At 34.9% G+C, this 20,459-nt stretch overlaps 1 protein-coding gene across 2 annotated transcripts in view; it reads left to right on the forward strand.

The window, feature by feature from the left end:
• The window catches only part of LOC148951051 (dynactin subunit 1-like), a 177,506-nt gene that overhangs the window by 54,297 nt on the left and 102,750 nt on the right, over positions 1–20,459 (forward strand). For both annotated transcript variants that reach the window (XM_089090588.1, XM_089090589.1), the window contains one exon: positions 10,350–10,485. In XM_089090588.1, the coding sequence (XP_088946714.1) occupies positions 10,350–10,485 (136 nt within the window). The remainder of the gene's footprint in view (positions 1–10,349; positions 10,486–20,459) is intronic.

Here is a 20,459-nt window from a genome sequence, read left to right on the forward strand (position 1 = left end):
CTGGTTGAAAACAATGACAAGAAAGGGCTCAAAAGGATTCAAATAACAGTTTGTTCTGCATTTGGGTGGTACTAACCAAGTTTGTGACGGATGTTAGCACTGACTGTTACGGGTGGAGTGGTTTATGTCCTTCGGAGAAGAGCATAGACTCTCCCAACTTGCGCATTCATAGGAAACCCCTATCACTAGAGTTGGAACTTTTTGGGTACAAAGTATAAAATCGTTAGGGGTATACGTCTAGTTCACTATAAGCTTTGTCGTCTGTTTCTGAATCGTCTCCAGATCTTTGTTCAGATAGTCCGTATTATTCAATTGTGTGCCCTACAAAGGCATGCTTACTCAAGAAGGGGGGGGGAGGGTATACGTGATGTGAACAGCTGAGATTACGAGAAAAGCAGCCGTCGCAAACTAATAAGTGAGCACGTCGTACAATAGCCTTTTTTTAATGGGTAACATAAGCATTAAACGAGCAGCCGTCACTGAAATTGACGCCCAGGATAACAGAAACAGTTGGGTACCGTAAAGATTGATTCATATATCTCATTGCGACTGTTCCTCTTGGGGGGTTTATGGAAGTATGTTTTTTTGATCTCATCAAAACTCTTGATAACAAAACAGCATTCATATAAAATTAGTAAATAGCAGAAGCGTTCTTGTTTTTAGCAAAAATTTGATTTCGTGAAATAACATATTTGTCCAATGCCGCACAACAACCATCCGTCCTGTGAATCATATTACTTATTAGACTCCCTGTTTATTAAGTATTTATTTAAATGTTTTATGTTAGATTCAAAAACAGTTGACATATTCAGACTTTAGTACTGTTTTACTCATATTGATGCTATTCAATTCTAATATTTTATGCTTTTTAAAAGAAAACGACAATTTCGGTTTATTAATCCTCACTTTCACTAAAAAAAAATTCACAAGTAGAATAACTTGTCTTCTGTTAACTAACGCAATTAATGTTTTTGTGCTCTCAAGTAAAGTTGGAAGGAAGCCATCTAATATTCCAAGATATATTGGGTTCAGGTACTAAATATAGCTAAGCCTTTCTAGCATGGTTGAGCATGAACGACCTGACACACTAGTTGTTTTCTTTAGGTTCCTTTACTTCAATCAGGGTATCACTTATGTTTCTTTTGTTGCAAAGCATGGAATATTCTTTTTCTTTGTTATTGTTCCGCTTCGCATCAATTATTTTTAGTGTTTAAATTGAGCAGCTAACAAACCAATTTCCTTGTAAGGCAAATATTACAGATAATTTCCCAAGCAAAACAGAAACAAATTTGGAGAAATCAAGATCTAGAACGGGGGTTGTTAAAGGAAGCGAAAATGCTGGACGAACAAAGCGAATTTGTCGGAAGGGCAACCGCCACCCGAATATTTACCTTGTTCGTCCAGTATTTTCATTGGCCTTAAAAAAGCCCCATTCTCAATCTGTATTTTTTCAAATTTGTTCTTGCTAATATTGAAAATAAAACTTACGGAAAAGGTAAATTGCTGGTTTTAATTGTAATGTTTGAGTGTGTTTGTTTAGTTGATTAAGACTCGAGAATGTGTTGAAGAACATTTTAATTAGGCGTTAGTCAAATTTACTTGTTTTATTGTTCAGTGGTAGAAATTTTTGTCGTTGTTGTTTGTCATTTGTTAGTTATTTTTGTTTTTTTAACATTCCCTTGTGGATGCTAGAAATCAAGTCAAGGACTTTGAAACTTCAAAAAAAAGAGAAGAAAGGAACTAACCGATTTGGATATCAGAAGTACGACGTTACTTCTCCTCATAAGTATATTCTATTAAGATGTCTTCCAAAAGCCTTCAAGTTTCTTTATCGGTTTTATAAAAGTAGAAAATATTATGAATGAAATTAATAGCTGTGAAATACCGGTTTTAGGGTGAATTCTGTGGCAAATATTGAAAGTATAGGGAACGAAAATGTAGGCTGTTTGAGTTACTTCTTAGAGTGGCGGGAGGGTTTCAAGAGGCTTGTTTAAAGTTGTGTACCATGTCTGCCTAGATTGCAATCGTGGGCATTTGGTTGTCCAGTGCAGATACTCATGGATCCTGTGCCACGATCAAGATTTTATTCTATGAAATGTCTAAAAGTACAATATACATCGTAGTAAGAATCATAGTTGTAGATTTTTTGCATGAATTCTAGCGATCCCACTTAGTACTTAGACTGATAGAAAGCAATTTAAAAACACCTAACAGGGGTCAGATCAGGCAGAGATAAAGGAAAAGCACAGATCATAAAAAGGCACAATTATCTGCCCGACTCTTGCTTTTCCACCAGTATGTCTTGGAGATACATCTTCCTGTTTTCCTCTTCAACTGACGTTGAATCAACCCCAGGGTCTAAAAGGGCTAACTAAGGGATTAAATTTAATTAATAAATACTCTGATAACTGGGATTTTAATACCTCCTCTTCTCACCAAGAAGTAAGATAGGCCACAGGCCTCGAATAAAAAAAAAAAAAATAGTGTATTATATATTAACTCTCGTCAAATTTGGTTGAGTTTTAACAACCTCTTGTTGGAGTTGATCTGACTAAATGAATTGAACGACTCCTAGTATCAAAGGGGTAAATTGTGTCCTGACTCTGAGAAGGTGCGAGGTGGAAATCAGCTCTCACTTTCCACCATGGTTGCCAACTGCCAACATCTCCAGCGAGTGCAAATCAAGGCCCGAAAAGAGTGATTTTCGCTCAAAGAGTGTATATAAAAAAATTTGCTTGCGCGCGGCCCCTCTCACTGTTTTGATCACTTTTACGTCATTTAAAAATAATTATATGTTGTCCTGCGATCATTAAACATATTGCCCATAAATTTTTCAAATGTATTTGTGTTAGAAATTTGAATGTGCTAATTTTGATCGCTTGAACCTTTAACTGAACTATAGTTGACTTCATAAAATATTTCGATAATGTTTTGTCTCCAATTTTTCCAAATGTTTTGAAAAAAAGTGTTAGAAGTCTAAGTAACTAGTCAAGAACTATAGCTGACTTCACTGTAGTCAAGTCAAATACCGTAGCAGCAAAAAAAAAATGGTAACCACAGTCTTAGTCCCACAAAATACTTCTTTTTCTTCCTCCACAGGTTTTTGTCCTTCTTTCCTTTTCTTTCCCATCTCTGTGTGAAATGTGCAGTTTTCTGGGTACATTCCAAGAAAGTGGATAGCTGCTTGTTCGGCGAATCTACTGCTTTGAGTTTATTAATTTTGAGCATATTAATGACCATGAATAATTGCGAATGAGACAAGAATTTCAGAAAGGAATATTTTAGATCATGTGAATCAGAGAAAATATTCTCTCTGGGTAATTTATCCAAATAACTGAGAAGTACAAATTTATATTTGCTTCTGTGTCAAAATAACATCAATAATTTGCAAAAAAGTTCAATGATAAAAGTGACATAAAATTTCATTCCGATGCATTTGAATGCCGATCGAGGGCAAGTTGGAACCCATCAATAACAACACAGAATTTTATAAAGGATAATAAAATTAATAAACCAAGTTCTTTATTATATCTCCAAAGAACAGTTCCCAGCGCATAAACAACAATAATTCACAATAAATCAGAACAATAAACAATAATAATCATAATTCACTTCCAGCTCTTTTTTCTCATCACAAGGATTGACTGGCACATAGTTAGAACTTCAGAAGAATCTGAATATTTTTCTTTCCGCAATAAAAGGTTTATTATCATTCCACAATATTTCAGTGTTGTATGTGCTACCTTAAAAAAAAAAAAGAAAAAAAAAAAAAAAAAAGAAAAAAAAAAGAGGACTCGACGGCCAAAAAAAGACAACTCCTCATGTGTGAAGACATGAGGATGTACAGGCAGAAGTTCAACCTTGTTATTATATGTTTAAGCAGATATTGATTTAAAAGGGTCCAAAATTTTAAACAGGGGGCAGCAAATTAAAAATAAGAAACATAAAGAATGGGTAACCATGGGAAAAAATCTTGAGATTTTAAAGAAGAAGGACGGGCCAGGCTCCCACACTTCGTAGGTGACTGTTTATAATTATCAGTTGTGAATTTTCTTTAAAGAAGCAGAAAGAAAACGGATTTATCGTCTATTTCCTTCAAAACAGCACACAAAGCTCTCTTAAGGTTTTAACTCATATACCTACATTAGTAATTATAGCTAACAATCAAACGAGTTACACAAAATGCAAGAAGTGAAATATTTTAATTTCTGGTAAGCACAGTGTTTAAACAATAAATTGCACAATGATCACTCACATTTCCATTCCTAAGAAGAATGATTGCGCTAAACAGCCTTTGATTGCTTTTATTAAATCTGAATTCCCACATTCCACGCTTCCATTTGTTAATTTGACTTTGATCTACTTCTTCTTAAATGGTTGGAAATGCTTGAAAGACGACTGGAGGAAGGCAGAGGCAAAGATAACACGATCATACAGACTAGTAGTTGTATCCTTTGCAATCAAATAATCTAATTTAAAGTCTTTATTTCAATAGAAGCTTGCTATTATCATTTCGCTAAAGAGTACAAAAAAGAGTGGTTTTACCTAGAAATTGACAAAAATGGTGATTTTTTCGCCCATCGAGTAAAAGAGTGGGAGGTGATAAAAAAAAGAGTGCCAAAAACACGCAAGTTGGCAACCGCCAGTTCATTTCAAAATTCGAGACACCATTCTGGTAAATGTAGTTATTACAATAATCACCCCTCCCACCTACTTTCTACTGCCACCAAATAGATAGGGCCAGTTCCACGTGGTCCTATTAAAGCACAGGTAGAATACTGGCTCTTACTTTCTACAAAACTTTATTTTTGTTTGGTGACATGCACTGGTAAACATAATGATGATAAGAATGGATGATGAACCCCCTCACCTAACAGAGGATAGATCAGGTACAGGCCTCCATAAGGAAAAAAATAGGATAATTAACCTATTCTTATTTTCTCCCAAGTTTGGTTGACGTCCAGAAACACTTTCTGGTAGATTTGTCGCTGGCAAGAATTCAGGGCCCCCCGCCTTCTATATAGAGGTTGGAATGTGTTTGTACACCAACAATGTATCTCGGAGATTATTTCTCACTTTCCATGAAGTTTGATGGGGATCTGGTAAAATTCTCATGAGGAGAATGCAGGGACATCCTTCCTTTACCCCTATGCGACTGAAACTCGCCTGTTCTCCTGAAAGGGGGAATCAAGACATTGTTTCACTATCGCTCAGTTTGGTTGAGATCAAATGACCCTTCTGAAAGATGTTTTTGATAATATAGGTCGATGATCCTTCTTTCTCTTTCTCAGAGTTTTGAAATTGTACGAGACTTCAAAAGACAGAAATAACGCATCAGAGATTAACTATTATTTATTTTGGTTGAATATCCAAAATACCCTTCTGGGCAGTGCTCTCAAATCAAGGATTTAAGGACACTGTCTGTTTTCCTCCCATACAAAGGTTAAATCTGGTCCTGGTCTAAAAAAAGCATAGCTAAGATTTTAGTCCCTATGTTTAGTTCTGACGCCTCTTTTTGATAGATGCTGTGATGACAAGAAGTTAGGGACTCATCCTCATAGAGGGCAGAATTGGTACGGTCCCCTCCCCCAAAGCATAGTTAGAACACTTTCTTCCACACGAAATGTCTGGGATCTGACAACCCATTGTATTAGATACCTTGATAAAACATAGGAATCCTACCCCTTAAAAGGTAGCATCCCATCTGGATCCCCAAAAAGCAATATTAGGATACTAGCTCTTTACTTCTCACCAATTTTTTTCTAGATCCGACCATTATTTGGTTTGATATCACGACAAAGTAAGCTCAATGTCCCTTTTTCTTCACAGCTTTGATTGAGACCCGACCCTATGTGTGCTGATCTTAAAAAAACGACGCTTTTAAATTAGTCACTGTTGTCAAGTAAGCTGCGTTAAATAAGCTAGTTAGCGCTATTAAATAAACCAGTAACGAAAATTAGGACTGAAATAAGAAATAACGTTCCATAAATTTGAGGCTATTGTTTTAAACAGAGTTTTTTGAAGTTTTCATCAATATCCCCATTTTTTCGCCGGAATCTCACGGCCAGCTTTAAATGTTTCAACCTTGCCGATGAAAAGTCACCGATTATAAAACAAGGTCTTTCTATAGAACGCCACTTTTTAGCTTATCTATGGCATTTTAACAGATAAAACTTTAAATTTTAACGCCTGTTTTTTTTTTGTATTTTACATCATGTTTCACTTGTTCATTGACCATGTGTCATGATAGTTCAATGGCTCCGCTAAAATATTTCAACCCAGCCACTGAAAACGCCACTAAAATAAAAAGATCTTTGTATTAAACGCAACATTTTAGCTAAGTCGTTAAAATGTTTATTTTCAACGGCTTTTTTTGCATTTTCCATCAGGTTTCGTCTGTTCTTTGCTGCAGCCTCATGTGCGACGATGGTTTATTAGGTTACATTGAAATATTACAATTGAGCCACTGAAAGTTTGTCACTTCAAAGGGCACTAGGATTTCCGATCACCCTGGCGAAAAAAAACAACAACAAACAAACAAGCCAGTGTGATCCCCAGAAAAAACTAAGCGATTCAAAGTAGTAAATTGCACCCCCTCCCCCGCAAAACAATAAAAACAATTGGTCAAAATTCAACGAAGGCAGTTGGAAAGGGACAGAGAGCGGTATTTTTTTTTCTTAATTCAATTTAATAAGACTTTTGACAAAATCAAAAATATTACTCATAGTAGTACTCAAAGAAAAAGAATTGAAAGTAAAAAAAATGACATGAAAAAACAAAATAAAGCTGAAAATTTTTTAAGTAACCTGTTGAAAAAATAGAGTAAAGAAAAAATCACGAAAAAAATAATATTGGATTTGAACAAAGTTTTTTCCTTGCGACAACAGGGATTGAACCTCCCAGTTGTTCCCAGGCGAGGCTCTTTCCACTACACCGTCACAAGGTGATAAATGAGGACACTCAAGAAATACATGAAATGATATATGCAACTCGTCCACGAGAGGAAAACTACTGACGTAAATAGTTTTACTCACCAAAATCTTAGACCTAAATTTAGCCTATATGCCTAAACGCAGATATCACCTGGATTATTTTTTTTATTTACGCTTTCACTTTATTTAGGATTCCGCTATTTTCAATATTTTTATATTATCCTGTTTAAGGTAAAAATAAGAAGAGAAAATTATAGCCTATGCTTATATTTCTTAAAAACTCAGTGTGGAACATTTTTCTAACGTTGACACCATGAATAAATTCAATGAAGGGAACCTAAAAAGGATCTCCCAGAAACTTTCCTCCCCTTTAACCTCTTCCCTGGAGAAATTTTCCGTATTACAACTCTTTCCCAAGGGACTAAAGGGGGTCGTTTCTTTCCCGAAGGTATAGTTATTGGACCTTACAATCAAACTGAATCAAATAGCTGACTTAAAATTTTAGTTGTATGTCTTTGGGAGTATTTCTCTACTTTTTTTGCAAATCACGCAAATGTTCTCGGGCTTGTAGCTTTGCATGGATACCGTGAAACTTTATGAATTTTATATATTTGGAATCAGCACAGAAAGCCAATGCTTTTGGTAAGAGTCGTTCTTAGAGTTGGTAGTGCCCGGGACAAAGTTAATTGCAGTGACCTCTCCTGTTTCAAATATAAAGTCAAGGAAGTCAAGTCAAGAATCCTATAAATAGGAAGTCAAGAATCATTGCAGGTTTTGTCCCTTTTAGGTTCCCTTCATTATGGAACTTTAATTATGGTGTCAACGTTAGAGAAATGTTCCGCGCTAAGTTTTTAAGAAATAGAAGCATAGGCTATAATTTTCTCTTTTTTTTACCTTAAACAGGATAATATAAAAATATTCTGAATAAAGTGAAAGCCTAAATTAAAATATAATCAAGGTTATATCTGCGTTTAGGCATATAGGCTAAGTTTAGATCTATGATTTTGGTGAGCAAAACTATTTACGTCAGTAGTTTTCCTCTTGTGGACGAGTTGCGTATATCATTTTATGTATTTCTTGAGTGTCCTCAGTAATCACCTTGTGACGACGCTGTTGATAGAGCCTCGACTGGGAACAACGGGCACAGAAGTTCAATCCCTGTTGTCGCAAGGAAAATACCTAGTAGAATATTCATCATAATTTTTTCATTCTTTACTCTATTTTTTCAACAGGTTACCTAACAAATTTTCAGCTTTATTTTGTTTTTTATGTCATTTTTTTTATTTTCAATTCTTTTTCTTTGAGTACTACTATAAGCAATATTTTTGATTTTGTCAAAAGTCTTATTAATTTGAACTAAGAAAAAAAAATACCGCTCTCTGTCCCTTTCCAACTGCCTTCGTTGAATTTTGACCAATTGTTTTTATTGTTTTGCGGGGGGGGGGGGTGCAATTTACTACTTTCAATCGCTTAGTTTTTTTTTCTGAGGATCACTTGATGCATCTTTTCTTTTCTTTTTTGCCAGGGTGATCGTAGAAGATCGAGAGAAGGCTCTTTTGATCGGAAATCCTAGTGCCCTAGTTCTAGTGCCCTTTGAAGTGACGAAATTTTTTTTTAGGGCAACCACGCCAGTTTTTTTTCAAAGTTTCCTATCATGTTTTGAAAAATGGTCAGAAATTAAAAAAGAAATTTCAGCTGACAATAAAAGAGCATTATTAAAACTTAAAACGAGCATAAATTATTCAGTAGATTAGTTGGTCTGTCTCTTTCTCAATCCTCGCTGTCTACGCTAAAGCTTGACTTTTTTTTTGTCACAATTCTTTAAGAAAGACTGCTCAATCAGTAGTTGAATTTGAATAAAAGCTATTGTTAAAGAACTTTAAGACTTCTGCATAGAGATTGATCACTTTAAAGAGCAGCTCTGGTAAAAGTGATAGTACTAAAATAAGATACAGTATTTGACGAATATTCAAACTTAATTTAAGATTTTACTTATCATTTTTCTTATTTTTCAATGTTATATTACGTAGTAATCAGACAGGCCTTTAGTTTTTGGCCTTAGAATACAGTCTTTGTATCTTGCATTATTCAAATTAATTTCTGTTTTTTATTTGTTCATTTACTTATTCACCTATTGCCAATTAGCCGTTCGTGTCTTAAAATGTTACAAATATGCATACAAACAAATTTTTGATGCTTTTTAGAAAGTTTTTTTTTTATTTTATGTCCCCTCCCTCGAACAAAAATCCTGGATTCATCCTTGGTTAGATATCATGAAGTTTTCGTTTGCCTCGCCAGAGAAAAATAAAATACTACCAACATCGCATCAGCAAGCCACGTCAGTGACATCATTTCTCTGAGAGCTTTTAGATTTCTCTGAGAGCCAAGTATTAAAAAAAAACATAACAAGGAATAAAATCATTTATATGATAACTAATACTTCAATTTTTTGGTGAGAAAAAAAAGAAGCAAAATCCCATATTTTTGAATATAGAACCTTGAAACCTCTATTGTAGTTTTCTTTTATATGCTAAAACTGATGATGTGATTTTTACGAATATCACTTGACTTTTAGAGGTGTTTCCCCCCTTTTACGAAACTTAGGCAATTATTTGAGGCTCCTAGCTTTTGATGGGTAATGTTAAACTTAACTATATCAGCATAAAAATTCAATTTTTTTATGAATCCATTATTGCCAAATTTCTGTTTTTTAGGTTTTCGGTTACTATTGAGCTAATTCCACTCCTCATTGACAGTTTCTTGCCACGGATGTTTGATCCTCCTCAACGTCCCCAGAATTTTTTAGTTTAATAAGGCACTTGATGATAGAACAGCTAACCTTATTGATTATTTTATTGTAAACTGAAGACTGGTAGAATCGATAGTAGACACTAGGGTATATAGGACTGCTTTTATTGATGTTAAAAGTAAATATCACCATTTAGTAGTGTCTATGGTTAACTTAAGGCTTAAATTTAGGAAGGGGCACTTCTTTCTGGGAAGCTATGACGTTGGTAGACTCCAGGATGATAATTTGTGGGAAACTTTCCAGGTTGGATACTAAACTGGAAAGTTGTAGAAAATCAATGCTGGTATACATTTTTTTTCCTGTCCTTTAGCGCTTTAAATCACAGCTTCTTCTTTCCAATGACTTACGAAAATAAATATACCTCTCCACATGGTGGGGTAAGTTCTATTTTAAGTATCAACTGAGGTCCTATTTTAGGTATTTTTTTAATAATGCGCTATCATGCACACGTATATGTATTTTTTAGCCTAAAAACATGCTTATAACGTAAATGAAATAAAAAAAAAAAAACAGATTAACTCGATCTAAACAAAAGAAAGAGAGAAATATTTCAGGAACAATTCGGGAAACATTAATCTTTTTCTTTTTAATTGTAGCTCTATTTATAGGATATCAATGATAACAAAGACGCCTGGTGCTGCCTCTCCTACAACATCTTTGACTACCGTTCCTCCTACACCTTCTTCCGATGGAACCGAATCGTTGAAACCAGAACTGGGAAGTAAAAGAGCATCTTTTGTTGAAGTAAGTATCAAAGATAATTGTCACCTAATGAAAATTTACTGTTGCCTCTATGGCAATCTTTGGTAGCTAATAAGAGTGAAGCCATCCTAGTAGAGGGGCTAGCGCTCCAGCATTGAACTCTCAAGATCAGGAGCTTGAGTCCTGGTATCGCTGGTTATTTGGTTTGAAACGGGGGTCAACGGTGTGACTATGTAATCTCATGGGTACCTAAAGAAATATTGGGGGACACGGGAAGCGTAGGATGATTTGCCCTCAACCACGTATTGCATTCCCGGTCGAAGGAAACACAGCTACCTAGGGAGCACAGATTATTGGTCAGCATGCGCAAAATGGTTTTTTTTTATTATTTAATTTTTTAGTAAGTGTGAAATTGGTTGTAATGGAATGGAGAATGACGTTTTCTTGTGGTTCACTGACAAATCTACGGGCGTGGTATGTATGGGTCATGGATACGAGTCAAAGCATTAGCAGATCCCCCCCCCCCCCAATCCTCTTTGTGTGCACGTTTTGTGTACTCGTTGCACTCTTTCCTTCAGTACAGTCGACTTCTTTTCCTTTTTTTTTCTGTATAATATGCACCAATTTTTTTTTAACAATACATGACTCTTTACCCTTCCAATACTACTACTACTACTAACAGCTCACCGCAGCACCAAGCCACCTAAAGCTAACACAGCTACGCACACTCCTCCTCCATCCCAATCTATTCCAAGCCTTCATTTTTCCACCCTCCCACGAAGTTCCCATTTCCTTTAAATCTTTCTTTATGACGTCCTCCCACCCCGGACGGGAACGACCTGCTTTCTGTTTAGCCCTAGACGGTTGGCTGAACAGAACACTCTTCGGCAATCTGTTATCCTTCATTCGCACAATGTACCCTAGCCACCTCAACCTTTCTTTCATTTTAGCCCTAGAGAGTGGTATTGAACCATATTTTCCGTATAGCCTATTGTTTGAAATGCGGTCAGTAAGCTGGGTACCCAGAACAATCCTTAGGCAGTTCCTCTGGAAAACATCTAGCAAATCTTCATCTGCTTTTTGGAGTGCTCATGCTTCAAAGCAATATTTGACCAATGTCATCGCTGTAGATTCTAATATTCTAATCTTAGTTTGCAGACTTATCTTCCTATTCTTCCAAACTTTTTTTAACTGTGAAAAAACACCCTGAGCCTTGTCTACTCTACTTTTAACATCTTCACTACTCCCACTGTCTTTACTAATAATACTACCAAGGTAAGTGAAGCTGCCCACCTGAACAATCTTTTCATTACCCAACGTTACCTTTTCATCATCACTTATTCCTAGCCTTAGTTACTTAGTCTTCTCAACATTAATTTTCAAGCCAATACTAGCACCCTGAACTTGCAAAACCTCTAAAACTTCATTTGTTTTGCTCACACTTTCATCTAAAATGCTTGAATCATCAGCATAATCTAAGTCCAGGAGAGTTTTCCCTCTCCGTTTGATTCCGTTGTCTCCTATTGCCTTTACTGTGCTCCTTAAAACAAAATCCATCAATATAACCAATAGAAATGGGGATAGAACACAACCCTGCTTAACTCCTTATTTAAAACAAAACCAGCTGCTAATCTCATTCCTACCTTAACCGCAGCAGTGTTATTCTCGTACATAGCACTAATCACTTTAATGTATTTGTCTGGTATACCATACAAGGATAAAACCTTTATTAAAGCTCTTCTATCAACAGAATCGTACGCTTGCTCATAATTTATAAAACTGAGGACCAAAGGTGTTTGAAAACTCAGGCACTTCTCAATTATTAACCTAAGAGTGAAAATTTGGTCGACACATCCTCTACCTTTTCTAAAACCGCACTGATCTTCTCTTAAAACTTTGTCTACAACATCTCTCAGTCTAAAAAGTATCATATTACTAAGTAGTTTACTACCTACAGAAATCAGACTAATGCCTCGATAATTACCAGACTCACTTTTATCACCTTTCTTATAAAGGGGCTTAATTAAGGTTTTCCTAAAATCGTTAGGTACTTCCCCTTTTTTAAAAACCATATTCATAATCTTCAGTAACTTATTTCTAAACTCTGAGCCACCATATTTAAGAAACTAATTTACCACACTATCAGCACTTGGAGCCTTATTATTTTTTAATCCTTTTAGTACTGTCGCTAATACTTCTTCACAAAACAAATCTTCCTTCATATCCAAGGTATCACAAACTTTTTCATTTTCCTCTATATCTTTTCCTGCAACTCTATCTTGGTTAAGCAAATTCTCAAAATGTTCGGCCCATCTCTCTTTAGTTCTTTCCTTATCGCTAATTGTGGCCCCATTCCTGTCTTTAACTGATCCAAGTCCGGATTGACTACTCCCTCTTAATTTGTTAACATGCCGCTGCTACTACTGCTACAACTACTACAATGCAACACTAACACTGCAACATTGATGGCAATTTTGAACTAACAAAAGACATTATGTGCATTTATATTGTCAAAATAGCGTATCTTAAGAATTGATTTGTGTATTAAGTTGGAACTGTCAGAGAATGAATTTCAAGAAGTATATGAATATACAGGTTATCAAAAGAGCAAATCGACAACATCATAGCAATGTCTAATTGTATTAAGTTGAGTAGTTGTACTACTGCTGTGACTACTGTTACAACTATACCTAAGGGTATGAAGGGGAGATTTTCAGATAATATTTTTGAAATTTTATGTTTTACGGATGATAATCTGCCATCCGTGTGCAGGTTGTCAAAAGGGCGTATCAGCAATATCTTAGGAACAGTTTTGTGTGTGAAATTAAAACTCAATGCTTGTTGTGGCGGATGTTGAACTTACCAAAAGACAATATTTGCATTGTAATACTACTGCTTCTACTCCTACAAACTACTACTATTGTTATTATTATTACTGCTACTACAGCTAAGACTACTACTATTAACTCTACTCCTACTGCTACTACTATAATTAGTGGTGCTACTAATACTACTAATCAACCCAAGGGTATTAAGGCGACAATTTTGGGCTATATTGTAACTGTATTAAAATAAATCGAAACACACTATGCCCACATAGATTGTCAAGAGGACGCATCAGCAATGTTTCAGGACCGGTTGATGGTATTAAATTTAAAATTGCATCGTGCGTTGAAGGGGATGTTGAAAAAAAGGTGTTATGTGCATACTAATACTAATGCTACTGCTGCTACTAAAACTATTGCTACTACACAAGATAAGGGTATCAAACTGTTGCTTTCAAGGAATATTTAAGAGGATGCCGAACTAAATCAAAACAAACTATAAGTATGTGATTTGCAAACAGGGTGAAAAATCAATATCATATTAATGGCATACATTATTTACTTCAACCTTTTAGGGTAAGACGTGACGGATTTTGAACTAGCCAGAAGACACTATGCATATAATTTTAATAATACTACTTCTACAGTTACTGTAACTAATGACACTAAGGGCATTAAGTTGAAACGTTTAGGGGGAGTTTCAATTAAACGAAAGAACTATAGGCATGCAAGTATTCAAAGGGTATATAAGCATTATTATAGGTGGCACTGCTCTATCATAGTAATTAATATCATTAATATTTTAAAGGAGCTAATTTGATTGGAAATTAAAAGTTCTAGTACCCTTTTTAAGAGCCAAAAGTGATTGGAAGGCAATCAGCCTCCTCTTTAGCTCATAATTTTCCAAAAACTTCCAATCAAAACTTAAAGCTAAATATTGCCTTAAGATTAAATCATAAAGCACTGTGTGTATACTGATTGCCAATAAGGCATTTCAGATGCATCCCGAGAACGACTGAGGGCATTATGTTCAAACTTTCAGGGCTACTTCTATTACTACTTATTCTCTTAAAATTTAACTAAATCAAAAGTGTAAGTGTATCCAAGCTGTTAAAGAGCACAGATAGATTTTTTTTTTTGCGAATGGTATCAGATTTTATTTTTCAGGTCAACTAGAGGAGATATAAAGCTAAATTAAACACTACTATTTGTATCCAGATTTTTAAAAGGGTGTATGTTGTTAGAAATTGTTGAAACATTTTTTCCAGTATACAAAAAGCAGGCCAAACTATAAATTCTTAAAGAAAAACCTAAATGATTTAAAATATTATTTTCTTTTTCCCTGAAAAGGCCATGTCAATATAAAACGAACAGAGACTAATTAAAAACGTTTTCCACAAAATAAGTTTTCTAAGAAAAGAAAAGAACTCATTTGAACCAAAAACGAACAAAAATAAAATCAAATAACATACCAAGCGTAAAACTACCCTAAATCAGCATCAATAAATAACTAAAACCCAAAACGAACAGAAATTACAATAAATAACCGAATCAAACTCAAAACGAGCAAAAATTAACATGAGTAGGGCTCAAAACCCCCTATACCTTCCCAAGGCCAGACCATAATTTGCACTTTACTGAAATAAAATTTAAAAATTTTCACTTTTTTAACTTTAATAAATCAAATATTATTAACATTTTTAAGGAATAAATATCAGCATATTTATATTAAACTGACAATGCACATTCATTTTTATTTTTTTTTAGTAAAGTGCAAATTATAGTCTGGTTTTTAGAAAGCATCGGTAAATGAAAAGAGAAAACTCAATGCCTCAAAGGTTCTCTTTTTTGGCGTATATTATGATGTAATTTTTCAGCCTTTTTACATTACTGTATTATTTATCACTTTATTTTGGTTTGATATCCCCCAGCGCACGTGTCCGTTCCCATGGGAAACTATCGATGTATCTGTCGAACTTAGTCAAACGGGTGTGGTAAATTTTATTTGTATCTTGTATGAACCAACTATTGCTGTAAGTGTTATGTTGTATTATTTGCACTATTATAAATATATCTGTAAGTATAAATAAATATATTATTATAAATGTATGTTATAAATATTTTATTATGTTGGACTATTATATTATGTATTGTTGTGGTATTTTTATAATGCCAATTCGGATTTTTTCCCTTTTGTAAGTATGCCGCTTACTTCTGTTTACAAATAAGTTTAGACCATGCTTCTTCATCCCCATAACATTCGCTGAAAGTTTCAACTTAATACCCTTAACATCTTAGCATAGCATTAAATTAATTTAACATAGCGTCTTTTAGCCTAAATATTAGGAATCAAATGCTCTAGTATGATTTGAAAATAAGTGTTTATTTTGATAGTATTAATAAAGCCCGAATCACATTATAGTCTCACTTGTGGACATTACCTTAATTGTGTGCAACTACAGCATTAATATCTTATCCGGTGTGGAATTTTAATGGTTTAGCAATACTCTATTTTCTAGCGGGATTTTTTTTTACTTTTTTTTACCTCTAAAATTAAAAAAAAATTTTTAGGGATTTCCATTTTTAAGTAAAAAAAAACAAAAAACATACCTTTCAAAGTAAAGGTTTAAGATAATTCTTTTAAATCCGAAAAGATGGGAGGTTGTAAAATTTTTTTTTTTTATACGATGAATCCGGAAAGAGACAAAGATGTGTCGATGGGGGGGGGGGTGTTACAAAAAAACTTTAATAAACGTATCAAAAATTAGTTTTTATTCATTTTTGCTATCCTTTAAGAGCTGGACAAAACATTTTGGGGGAAGGGTTCAAACCCCCTAGTCCCTCCTGGATTTACACTGGGGGAGTTTGCAGGAATTCTTACTCAAAATTATTTTTATTTGTCTTACTTTCTCTTTGCCGATTCAATTTTACATGTGGAGATGTTAAGGGGAATTTTCCTGGGAAATTTTTTTAGCCGGGTTGCAATGGTCTAGAGCGTCTCTCTGAATGGGGAAGGGAATTTTCCATCGGGAGAAATTCCATATGGGGGAGTTTTTCACAGAATAAATTCTCCAGAGGGAATTTTTTGCGGTAGCAACTTTCTACTAGGGGGCGATAAGGAGGGGAAGTATCTGGGGAACAAATTTACATGTAGGGGGGGGGGGGATATCGGGCGTGATTTTAAAAACAACCAGGAATTAGAAGTGGGTTGCCCTCTCCTCAATAATTTGTTCTTTACGCTGAAGTTTGACTTTTTGTTCCACTTATTTAAGAATGACTCCTAAAACACGAGGGCCGTTTAATTAGAATAATAAGCTTTTTTTTAAGTTCTAAAAAAACTAGCGTAAAGAGCGAGGCATTGAGGAGGGAAAACCCCCATCATATACTTGATAGTTCTGGTTCGTTTCAAGTGTTGACATTGCTCCTTACTTTCAATTAAAAGAACTTGTTTGTTTTTTATTTAATTACGATTAGGATGGAGGAGTAGGCTAACTCCTGTGTGTAGTAATTTTGTTTGTTTAAGTTTTACTTTAGAATTCATTTTTATTTTTGCTTCTTTTAGGGTTTAGTTATTATTCATTTACATCAGTGCCTGTTATCCTTATTTTGATTATTTTAATTCATTTTCATTTTAAATTTGAATATTCGTCTGCTCTTTAAAGTAATGACTGTCTACGCAAAAGTCTTAAAGTTCTTTAAAAATACTTTTTATTCAAATTCAAAAGGCTACTAGTTGAGATGTCTTGCTTAAAGAATTGTGACAAAAAAGTCAAACCTTAGCGCAAAGGGTGAGGGTTGTGTAAGAGGCAGCCCATCTCATATACCGAATAATTTTTGTTCGTTTTAAGTTGTAATGTTGCTCCTTATTTTCAGTTGAAAACTTTTTATTTCAGTTTCTGACCGTTTTCCAGAGCATACCAGGAAGTTTTGAGGAAAAACGGCTCTGATTGCCCTCAAATTTTTTTCGTCACTTAAAAGAACACTAAAACTTTTGACTTCCTATAAAATGAGCACTCTCTCCATCTTCTACGATCACCCCTGGAGAAAAAGAAACAAAGATACATCCATGATCACCAGAAAAAAACTAAGGGATTCAAAGTATTAAATTATATTGTTTTCTCAAAACACAATGAAACAATTTGTGAAAACTCGACGCGAAGGCAGTTGGAAAGGGGCAGAGAGCAAGCTTTTTTTTTATTCACATTAATGAGGCTTTTGACCAAAGTCCCAAATAATTTACTGTGTGTAGTAGTTAAAGAAAAAGAATTGGAACAAAAAATAAAGCTGAAAATTTTAAGTAACCTGTTGAAAAAATAAAGTAAAGAAAGAATAATGAAAAAGTTAAGTTGACGAATGACTCTTCTGCCGCTACTCCTTTCTTTGCAACAACATGGATTGAACCTCTCTGCCAGTTGATTCCAGGCGTGGTTCTATCCAATGCGCTGTCACAAAGCAATTACTTAGGATATTCAAAAAATACGTGAAATGAGATAGAAATTCTATGTGTGGAAAACCAGTGTCGTCAGTAGTTTTACCTACCAAAATCATTGACCTAAATTTAGCCTAAACGTAATTATCACCTGGATTATTATCTAATTTTGGCTTTCCCTTCATTTAGGCTTCCGCTATTTTCAATATTTCTATATTACCCTGTAGCCTATAACTACTATTTCTTAAAAACTTGGTACGGAATATTTTTTTTAATGTTGATACCATGATTAAAGTTCCAGAATCAAAGGAACCTAAAAAGGACACAAAATCTGCATTGATTCTTGACTTCCTATTTTTGTGTCCCAAATAGTTCGTCCTTAAGAGCTGAAAGTAGGAGCGACTCAGGCCAGTTGTAACCAAACTCTTTAAAACAGAATTTTGATAACAGTGCCATGTAACAAAGTAGCCTATTTATATGCATAATAAGTAGAGCCGTTCAAAGGGGGGGGGGAGTAAGCTGCCCGGGGGAATATTCCAGGGGAAACTTAGATGAGAGGGGTGGGGAGGGAATTTCCCAGCATAATTTGAAAAATGGTCAAAAACTAAATGAAAACAAGTTTTTTCAACTGAAAGTAAGGAAAAGTATTAAAACTTAAAACAAACAGAAATTATTAGGTATATGAGGCGGGCTGGCTTCATCCTCAAACCTCAATCTTTACGTTAAAGTTCCGCTTTTTGTCAAAAATTTTTATGAAAGACTGCTCAAACAGTTGATGTTATACTCTTATTGTTTAAATTTATTGTTGAATAAAATCTATCTATTTATCTAACATGAGGGGGCCGTTGAATTTGAATGAGAAGTCTTTTCAAAGAATTTTAGCGTAAAGACAGAGGGTTAAGGAAAGAGTAGTCCCCTCATATAATGAATAATTTCTGTCCGTTTAAAATTTTAATGCTTTTCCTAGTTTTTGGTTCAAAAATTGTTTTCTTTTATTTAAATTAAGATTTAAGGCCACCGATTCATTAATAAAGTAAAATGGTTCTATTTATGATCTCCGAAGATTCTGCCATTTCATATTAATCATTAATAACTTCTACATACATAATTTGGTTCGAGATGGTTTTGTCGCTCTCTCTCGAAAATCAGTGAGCGAATCTTCCCATTCCAACATTCAGTCGACTGTGGTTGTTCAAATTACGAAAAGACCACAGTTGGATTATAATCCAGTATTCCCAAGGTGTTGGTCGCAATCCTACATCGAGTCAGGTTGGCAGAAATTTTGCCAGGCTGCAAAAACGAATTTACCCAACAAAAACAAAATTTTTCTACGAAGTTTGTTGTTGTTTAATATCCGGAAGTTCAACTTCAAGTTTTTAAACTGCATTAAAATAACAGACTTTTCTGCGAATTATCCAAGAAAACGGATAGTGATAATACTTTCGCACTGTAACTCACGACGGCTTTTAAAAGGAAACGTTTTAAAACGTCTGTTTGAGAAAGAAAGGGGGTTTCGATTCCTCTGGGCTGGATTTTAAAATATTTGTTATAAAAAACTAGTAGAAGGTGTAGTCAAATATTGACGAACTTGTCAGGAAGTAAAAACCAGTATCCTAGTTGTGACTTTTGGAGATTTGGAAGCCTGTTATCACAGTTTTTGGGCGATTTCTGTTTTACTTTTGTTATTTTAACAGCAGAACATTTGATAAAGAATATAGCCAAGTCTCGATCAAAGTTGCGAATGGAAGGGGATCCTAAACTCACTGTATCAGGATCTCAAAACATATGATGGTCGGCTATAAAAAAAAAAATCGTGTGAAGTAAAGAGCTAGTATCCCAATTATGCTTTTTGGGGATCCTGATTGGATGAGACCTTTTTAGGGGGAGGATTCCTATGTTTTTGTCATCAAGGTAAATAATACAATGGGTTGCCAGATCTCAGACAAATTCTTGTGGGAAAAACAATGTCCCAACTATGCTTTTTTGAGGGACCGTGCCCATTCTGCCATCTATGGCGATGGGTCCCTAACTTCTTGTGACCGTAGTATCTATCAGAACAAGTGGTCAGAACTAAACGTAGGAGCTAATATCCTACCTATGTTTTTTTTTTCAGACTAGGACTAGATTTAACCTTTGTAGGGGAGAAAAACGGACAGTGTCCTTAAATTTATGATTCTAATGCAGTGACAGGAAGAATGGGTTAGGTTTCAACCAAAATAAATCATGGTTAATAAATGATGTGCTATTTCTGTCTTTAGAAGTCTCGGACAAGTACAACACTCGGAGGGAGAAAGGAAGGCGATCGATGTTTTTTGTCAAAACATCTTTCAGTAGAGTCGTTTGATCTTAATCAAGCTGAGTGATAGTAATAAACAATGTCTTGATTCCCTCTTTAAGGACAAAAGGCGATTTCCATCCGAAGGGGGGCAGGGGAAGGGGGTCTCTGTATTTTCATCAGTATTACACCAGAAGAGGTACCTCATCCCCACCGAACTTCATGGAAAATGAGAAATAATCTCCTAGTTGTGTTGTTGGTGTAAAAACATATTCCAACCTCTATATAAGAGGAGGGGGCTCCTAATTTCTTGCCAACAGCAAACCTACCAGAAAGTGTTGTTGGACGTTAACCCAACTTGGTAGAAAGTAAGAATAGATGAATTGTCCTATTGTTTCCTTGTGGTGACCTGTACCTGATCTGTCCTTTGTTAGGCGAGGGGGCTCATCATCCATTCTTACCATTATAATATTTACCAGTACTTGTC

The sequence above is a fragment of the Artemia sp. Qi Xiang Cuo genome, chromosome 6, assembly GCF_049724085.1.
Source record: "Artemia sp. Qi Xiang Cuo chromosome 6, ASM4972408v1, whole genome shotgun sequence".
Taxonomy (NCBI): domain Eukaryota; kingdom Metazoa; phylum Arthropoda; class Branchiopoda; order Anostraca; family Artemiidae; genus Artemia; species Artemia sp. Qi Xiang Cuo.